Here is an 8,981-nt window from a genome sequence, read left to right on the forward strand (position 1 = left end):
AGGAGCATCGTAACCAAACCAAACCCTACCTTCTGAAGTTAAGGACTTTGTTACTATCAACGAGTTAACCCACTTGTTGGACAAAGAGCATAATAACCAAAGACGAGAATATGTCTACGAGCATAAGCCTCCGTACCCGATGGACTTACAAAAACAACTCTATCCTAAGGGTTACACCACTCCCACGTTTGTCATGTATAAGAGTAGTGGGAATGTCTGGGAACACGTTTCACGCTACTTATTGGCATTGGGAGAACATGAGGGGATTGCAAACTTTAGTTTGCGCGAATTCTCAAAGTCATTAACGGGACGAGCATATACCTGGTACAACAGTTTGCCCGCCACCTCAAAAGGTTCCTTTCCTAGTGTCAGATTGACTTTTTTACTTCCTAGTAACGGAGCAAGTCACCCCTGCAGACCTAAGGAGAATACAACAAAGACAAGGAGAATATTTTACAAGTACATCTATGAGCTCAAATATTACAGATTTAAAGCAGTTAGTGAAGATCTTGAGATAGTACAAGAAATTACATCTACAAGAATCAACGTTGAGAGTCAAAAATTTTCCAATAAGAATTACAAGTTTTACATTGGACTGATCTTTATTTATTTTTAATGAGAGAATGATCTCCCAATCTAAAACTCCATCAATATAGTGTTTTACAAGTAGAAGAAGAAATCGTGGACCGTGGAATTTTACCATTGACATCCCTCGGTTGTTCATACGATAAATAAGATAAGTTTCGTTGTTTCTTATATTTTGTAAGGACATTTGAGTCATCTTACATGGTTTGACAAATTAAAGTCATAATCAGGAATCGTATCTACTTTTCCCATTCGCGTAATTACTAGGCCAGAATCTGATTTCTTAACGAAACACGAGAGAGAGAGAGAGAGAGAGAGAGAGAAGATCGATTCTGTACCTCTGAAGAGTGGTAATAATTTAATGGCGAACGAAGAAAAACCTCTGCGAAAAATATCAGAAGCATTCAAAGATATAGCAGAGGTTGTAAATAGAGAAACCCTAGGGGTAGGGGTAGAGGTAGAGGTAGAGATCGAACCCTTTTCTCGCGCTTGCTCTCTCGTTTCCCCTCTATTTGGATGCTTAGGGATTGCATTCAAGTTCGCTGAGATGGACTACGTTGCAAAGGTGTCCACTTACTTTCCTCCTCTCTGAAATCTGAATTCTTCCTTCTCTGCTTTGTTTTGCTTTATAAATTATAAATTTTAAATTTTAAATTAAATTACAGGTTGAGGATCTATGTGAAGCGTCCAAGTCATTTAACACATTAAATTCTTTGCTGAATCGTGATATTGAAAACAATTGTGTGAGAAAAGCTGGTAGTCATTCGAGAAATCTTCTGAGAGTAAAGCGTGGGCTTGACATGGTCAGGGTCCTATTTGACCAGATTATCTCTACAGAGTATGTATGCTTAACCTTAACAAGAAGCAATCTCTATTATTTTCTTTCTATTCTATTGTATTGTACTAGGTTCAAATTTACATTAAATTAAAAAATAAAAATTAGGAGAAGAGATCCATCCACGTCTATGAATTGTAAAAAATATTCTTAGGCACTGGCGTCTTGGTTAGAGGAGGTGATGTTATGGGATCTCTATCATCATTTCCCCATTTCAAAAATGTAGTTAGATATTGGATGCCATTTGTTTTGCAAATGGAAGGTTAAAATTCTAGAATTAGATCAGATTATTTTGCAAAGCACATACAACAGTCACGGTTAATTGCAATTATTTAGATCATGTAGAGGATGGGATTTGAGCCAAACTAGATTTTTCATATTCACTTTTTGTGCTTGTTAACGGGTTGCCTGGTTAATTTGTTTTGGAGTTGGAGGTAAGGTAATCCACTATATCCTTTTCTATTTATCATCATGGCATAGGCATTGAACAAGATAGACGACTAGGAAGGAAGGTGGTTGGATGGGTTTTTTTGTAAGAGAAGGTATTGCATCCATATGTTTTCTTAAATATGTTTACAATGTGATATTTGTCATTAAAACATCTTCAAATTAGGCAAAGTTATATAAGATGTTTCCTTGTGTTTTTCAAGTGCTGTCCAGACTTCACATTAATATATTCAACCTCAGGAAGCATAGGTCCTGAGTTCCAATCACTTCACCCCTTGTTGGCTACCACCTTGGTGCTTTAAAAGGCCAGGGACACAAAGCACGTGTCGGAAGTGGTGACAGGTGTGGTGTGCCCATGGGATTAGTTGGACTAAGTCTGGATGCCCATGTATCAATATATATATATATATATATATATCCAAGAGTTAGTATTTGAATTGGGGGTGGTAGGTAACTTTGAGATAATATCCACATGTTTTAAGTTTAAGATTGGCACATCTTCCTACATTGTATTTTGGAGCATGGTTGGATCAAGATTGACTTATGATCAAATGATTTCCATTTCAAAGTAGGAATTATTCGAAATAGAGCACGAGTGCCTGATGCCATCCTTTTAGGTCAAGGTTCCCTTGAAAGTGTAGAAGAACAACAATATACTAACTACTTCTTTGAAACAACAATGAGGCCCATGACCATCTAAAAGTTCTCACAATTGCCCTCTAAACTTTTCAAGGAATTAAAGGATATGGCTGTTTGAAAAAGAGCTATCAATTTGAATGGAAATTGGCCTTGAGTAAGCATACTCTATTTTACTTCCCCATTCACTATTTGTGTATAAACTATGATTCCGTTTAACGTGATTAAGGATGGTTTGACTCATAGTGGGATTGAACGTTGCTGTCTTGAGACACCAATTTGAATTGGTGATCACATAGAATTCAAAGAGTTCATCCGTAGTAATTTTAAATCAGTTGGATCAACTAAGCCTCATCTATCTGGAGTAGAAATCCTGAAATATGTAGATCATGGAAGATCAATGACAAGAACCCAATTATAACGAATTCAAATGGGTAGTAAGAAATCCACCTCTACCATTTGAAATCTAATCACCTCAAAACTTCAAAAGAAAATATACCCTTCCAAGTGTGGCATGTTAGTGGCATAATAGTGTTTGATAATGTTGAAAAATATTGAAATTAACTATCATATATTTTAATTGTCTAACCTTTAGGCATGTTTATAGATCATTTTTTGGATTGAAAATGGTTTTTTTGCATTGTTAGGATAAATTGATACTAATCAATGCCTCCTTAGCCAATCCCACCATGCCTTATAGAACCTAACTCAACCTTGATTTAGGTTTGACTCATATCTAACTTGTTTAGAATGTGAATCATAGTTTTAGAACTGCTTGATTTGGTTCAATTGAAATTTTAGTTGACTTGTCTCTAGAGCTGGAAGGGGTGTGGTTCAAGAGGAATACAATATTAAGGTGAATATGGAAGAGATTTGTTGGAGACAGAAATTGAGGATACATTGGCTTAAAGAGGGGATGGTAATACAAAGTTTTTCCATTGCTTAGCCAATGCTCATAGGAGGTCAAATAATTTATCTAAGATTAGAATTGGGGGGAGCTGGGTTGAAGGCAAGCAGAAGGTTAGGAAAGGGGTGGGTGATTACTATGCCAATTTATATTCCGAAAAGCAAGATGTTAGACCAAAGCTAGATGGTTTGCATTTTGATAGCATTTTTGAATCGCAAAGGTCGTGGCTAGAGAGACCCTTCGAGGAAGAGGAAGTTTGGGAGTCTATTTTAAACCTTTGTTCAGATAAAACTCCCTTGCAGGATGGGTTTACCTTGGGCTTCTTCAAGAAGAGTTTGGATACAGTTAAGACGGATCTGATGGCTGTTTTAGTAGATCTTTTCGAAAATGGGGCACTGGATATATAAGATTGAACTGTACATTCATGACTTTAATTCCTAAGAAAGCAGTTGTACAAGACATTAAAGATTTGAGACCAATTAGTTTGGTGGGTGACACATATAAAATCATCTCAAAATTGCCCGCATTTCAAATGAAAGAGGTGTTATCTGAGGTCATTGGTCTTAGTCAAGTGGCCTTTGTGAGTGGGAGAAAAATGCTGAATGGAGTTCTTATAGCCAACGAATGTCTAGATTTGAGGTTTAAATCTCGAGTCCTTGGGCTAGTTTGCAAGATCAATTTGGGGAAGGCTTATGACCACGTTAGCTGGAGTTGTCCAAGGTATTTGTTGGGTCATATGGGGTTTGGCCACAAATGAATTATTGGATGATGAGGTGTGTTTCTTCCTCCTTTTCTGTCTTAGTGAATGGATCCCTGAAGGGTTTCTTTAGGAGCTCTCAAGGTCTTCAACAAGGAGACCCACTTGTTCCCTTCTTGTTTTTGGTGGTGGTAGAGACTCTAGGTAGAATGGTAGGAAAATATGTGGAGAATGGAGACTATGTGGAGGGTTTACTTGTTACACAATTGCAATTTGTGGATGACATGTTAATTTTCCTGGATGTAAACATCGAGCAAGTGAGGTTTCTTGGCGGTATTTTGTGTTCTTTTGAGGCGATTACTAGTTTATAAGTAAACTTTAGAAAAAGCAAGGTGTATTCTGTGGGCCAAGTGCTAGATGTGGATCTTATGGCAACAACTTTGGGGTGTTATGCGGGTGATCTTCCTTTCTCCTACCTAGACTTACCCTTGGGAGCTTCGTACAAGAATAAGAGTTTTTGGGAGCCAATGATAGAGAAAGTCTTGAAAAGGTTGTGCTCGTGGCAAGTGAACTACCTTTCTAAGAGCGACAAACTAACTTTGATTAAGAGTGTGTTATCAAGCATTCCAGTCTATACCTTTCTTTGTTCACAATTCTTAAAAGTTTGGAGCTGAGGTTGGACAAGATGTTTAGGGATTTATTGTGGTATGATAAGGTAGGGACCAAGCTTCATTTGGTTAGTAGGAGGAATGTGTGTTCCGTCGAGAAACCAGGGGGTCTTGGCTTCAGGAAGCTTGGGAGTCTTAATAGGGCTTTGCTTGGAAAGTGGTTACGGATATACGAGGTGTGGAAGGGTATTTTGAAGGTTCTACCAAAATTCAAGAAAAGGGTCACTTACAAGGTGGGGAGAGGGGACAAAGTCAGATTAGATTTTGGGAGGATATTTGGTGTGGGGGTAACCCTTTGAGGGAGAGATTTTTTGTGTTATATGCGCTTTCTGTGAAAAAGAATCACCTTGTTACAAGCTTTTGGGTGTTCGAGAGTGGAACTATAGAGTGAAACTTGGGTCTTAGGAGGTTGTTGAATGATTAGAAGATGATGGAAGTTTCTGAGTTGATGGGTTTGCTTGATAGTGTGTTAGGAGATGCTTAGACGGATGATGCGAGATTGTGGGCAACAAAAAAAAAGGCTTATTCTCGGTAAGGGACTTTTATAAAGATCTTACTAGAAAAGGTAAGACGACTTTCCCTCACGTCACGGTTTGGGGCCCAAGGGTGCCATCCAAGGTAGTTATTCAGCCTAATACAACAAGAAGCTAATCAGCCCCCGGTTAAGGTTTGTTTTGTTGTTGCTTATTGTGGGTATCCCCACCCTTTGGGTGAGACTAATCCCATGGTCACATGCACCGCTCCCTTGGAAAGTCCTACGTGCAACTGGTTGAGTCGATCAACCGGACCCTGGAGGGTGTCCCCAAGGAATTAATTGCTTCGTGGGGGGTTTCAAACACTTAACCTACCCTTCCTGAGGAGCTTATCAAGGCTTGGCTTGTCATTAGGCCAACCCCTTGGGGTTAGCCCCAGTTAACTTACAAACTTTATCCAACAAAAAAATGAAGTCCTCAAAGAAGACACCCCTTAGTTCATTAAACACTTCACAACAAAAGAAAAGTAAAAACAACATTGAGTCGATTAAATCATCTAAAGAGCTCTCCTCCTCGAAGACCCTATCATTCCTTTCCTTCCAAATCCTCCAAGTAATAGTAAAAGGATTAAGGCTCCAGAGTACCCTTTTGAACTTTGAGAAGGAGTGATCCAACTGAACCCATGATTCGAACACCTGTCTGACTGAATGAGGCAAGCATCCCTCCACTCCAAATAACTGAAACAAGTGCGATCATATCTCCCTTGCTATTGCACAATGCATCAAGAGCTGAATAACTGTTTCTTCCTCTTTCTTACACTTACAACAGATGCCTGCCCCATAAAAAAATTTTCTTCCTTAACTGATCTCCTGTCAAAATCCTCCCCCAAGCTGCACTCCAGAAGAAAAACGTAATCTTAGACGGCACGTTAGGACCCCAAATTGCAACAGAGGAAAAGAAGGAGATCCCCTGAGGAAAGCCAAAACATGATAAAAATTCCAGAACAAACCACTCTTACTCTGATGGGACATTGGAGATCGTGAGCCTATCCTATTTGGGCCATATTTTAGTTTTAGGGTTTCATGGTCCTGCATCATACTTCCGCCCCACACTCTACTGTCCTCCCTTTCCCGATCCCATGCTACAAACAGGTTGCTTCTATGAGATAAATGGTTTATTGTTTTTTTAATCAGCTAGGAGATAAATGTTGATGGATGGTTTGATATTTTGTGATGACCATCATGTAGCTTCTCCCTAATACATAATCTTCATTGGCAGGGGAAATTCCTTGAAGAATCCGGCAACTACAGCTTATGCCCAGGTCTTTGCTCCTCACCATGGATGGGCTATCAGGAAAGCAGTTGCTGCTGGAATGTATGCTCTTCCTACAAAAGCACAGCTCCTGAAGAAGCTAAATGAAGATGGTAAGTGCAGCTTCACCTCAATCTACTACTCGAAAATCTTTGTGACTAGGCATGCCTGGGTATAGCTTGAGCCCATACCAGATTTCTTGGTCCCAGCTTACCTACCAAACTGTTGGTAAAGCATATTTCCTTAAAACCCACTAAAATAGTTAACTAAATACTTGAATGATTCATGGAATTTTTGTTATCTGGTCAAATTGATTAGACCTGTGAGATTTACAAACTTGATTGAAATGATTTAGTCAAACATTCAACTATGTTTCAAGATCATTTCAGCTTGGATCCTCATCCAAGTTCAATTAGGTGACTGGTCATGTTAAAGAAATTGTTATGGTTTATGGCCTGGAGAAGCTGAACTTTTTATGATTCAAGTGAGCTTAACAAACCCTTTGTTGTTAACTAGGAACGCACTTCGTCATCTTTCTTCAACAGTTCCTTCTTTTCTTTTTTTAAATTAAACTTGCATACCTATGACCATATTTTCAAATACGTGTCTTGCATTTTCTTTGATGATTTCAGAGGCATCAGCAAGGGTACAAATGCAAAATTACGTTGTTGCATCAGCTCCTATCATTCTGTACATTGACAAGCTATTTCTTTCGAGGGAACTTGGTATAGACTGGTGAAACATGGACGGCATTTGACATACTCAAATTGATTTGAGTTCAATTATCTCATCGATGGTAACTTGATTTGATCTCCAGTTGTTACTGACCAAGCAATTAGGAGGAATCATACATAAACTGTTACAATTAGGTCAATTTGTATCATATTTTGAAAGCTGGAGAAGTCGAGTTGACAACTTGTTGCTAGACTTGTGCTAGTCAAATAAATATACATTTAAACTAATTAAATAGTTATAAAGTTTTTTTTATATATATTATATTCTGAATAAGAATTGTATTTATTATTATTATTTTTTTGGATTGACATTAAATATAACTGCATGACTTGGCAGAGTTATGACTTGGCTGAGTTTCTGGCTCAAATGAGTTTTAGCCAGTTATTCTGAAATCCAATCGAATGAAGTTGACTCGGCTTAGTTTTGACTTGGCTTTCTTTTGTGGGTACTGAACCTGAGTACGCCTTTGCTGTTAAAAAATTTCTGTGCTAAGCTGATGAACCAATGGCATTATGCCACGTGTATTGGGGAAAAAAAAGAACTTAAAATGGGAAGTCCAAACCGTTCAGAAAAATTTTCCCTATGTTTTCTCTGCACCAACCAACCAATCAATCACGCTTGCATATTCAATACATGTGGCATAATGCCATTGGTTCATCAACTTAGCACAAAGATTTGTTAACAGCACTCCCATTTTCATGGGGCTGTTTAGTGTCTCGAGTCTTATTTGATCTTTTTTGAGCCGGCAATGTCTTGGACTTTCATTTCCCTTTGCCATTTATTGGGGAATGTGGAAGGAGTGGAACGGTCACATCTTTGAAGAAAAGGAAAACACTATTTTGAATCTAATTATCTCAATTTTAGGGTGACTTTTCTTTCAGTGCAAATTATAAATTATTCAAGAGTTTAAAAAGCAGTATTTCATAGGCAGATGGGATTGGGTTGGTTTAATTTCTTCTTGGTGTGTAATGTAAAACTTTTGGTTTAATTGCTGCACCAGCAGCATTGCTACTTAGGCCTTTTGACTTTCTTCCCCATCATTTAGTCGTTCAATCCGTAACATAAGGTTTTTAGTAGGGCTGGAACAACCATTCACCTCGCGGCCCTTGGGAGTGGGTTTATTTGATATGAGAGAAAAGTCATCATATCAAACCAATTTGATTCAATAATTTGTGCTACAGAACACACTGTTATGTACACTGAGAGCCTGAATTTATGAATTAATCGAAGATCATTAGAAATTTATCAACATAAATGATTTCTAACGTTAAGAAGAAATAGAGAGAACAAGAATGACACAAAAATTGCAAATGGGGTTTGTTGCAAAGTTGCGGATTACGTCTTCAGGCTCATGAACCAATCCACTAGCCATTATCATCATTTTACGAGCATTTGCATCATTGACATTGTGTGGTAGTCCCAAGGTCACCTTCTTCCCCCAAAAGCATCCCCTTCCTTCTCAATCTGTATCTCTCTTATTCTTTCTTCTTAAAAAATGGCGACTCCTCCCATTATGGACTAGGACCTTGTTTGTGTACGCCACGGGGAGAGGACGTTGGCCATGCCACCTCATCAATCATCAAAAGTTAAACAGATCAGATCTCTCTTCCTTGTCTCATCTTGCTCTATTGAATTTTGAATAAACCAAATCTTCTATTTGATTCCTAAACAATAATCTCATCCAGAA

At 38.3% G+C, this 8,981-nt stretch overlaps 1 protein-coding gene across 1 annotated transcript; it reads left to right on the plus strand.

Moving 5' to 3' along the window:
• The first annotated feature begins 851 nt into the window (after positions 1 to 851).
• On the plus strand, positions 852 to 7,550 carry ACD11 (Glycolipid transfer protein (GLTP) family protein). The gene is made up of 4 exons (XM_086440519.1): positions 852 to 1,150; positions 1,251 to 1,423; positions 6,527 to 6,672; positions 7,192 to 7,550. Exons 1-4 carry the CDS (start codon positions 947 to 949, stop codon positions 7,296 to 7,298), a joined length of 630 nt encoding a protein of 209 aa, XP_086296645.1. The 5' UTR covers positions 852 to 946; the 3' UTR covers positions 7,299 to 7,550.
• Positions 7,551 to 8,981: the final 1,431 nt, after the last annotated feature.

The sequence above is a fragment of the Akebia trifoliata genome, chromosome 1, assembly GCF_017979445.1.
Source record: "Akebia trifoliata isolate Shusen 1 chromosome 1, ASM1797944v1, whole genome shotgun sequence".
Taxonomy (NCBI): Eukaryota; Viridiplantae; Streptophyta; class Magnoliopsida; order Ranunculales; family Lardizabalaceae; genus Akebia; species Akebia trifoliata.

Excerpts from the sequence above, each read along its gene's own strand:
- ACD11 (XM_086440519.1), top strand. The coding sequence starts at position 947 with ATGGCGAACGAAGAAAAACCTCTGCGAAAAATATCAGAAGCATTCAAA. Across the intron at positions 1,151-1,250 it reads AGATGGACTACGTTGCAAAG|GTTGAGGATCTATGTGAAGC; the intron begins GTGTCCACTTAC and ends ATTAAATTACAG. Across the intron at positions 6,673-7,191 it reads GAAGAAGCTAAATGAAGATG|AGGCATCAGCAAGGGTACAA; the intron begins GTAAGTGCAGCT and ends TGATGATTTCAG.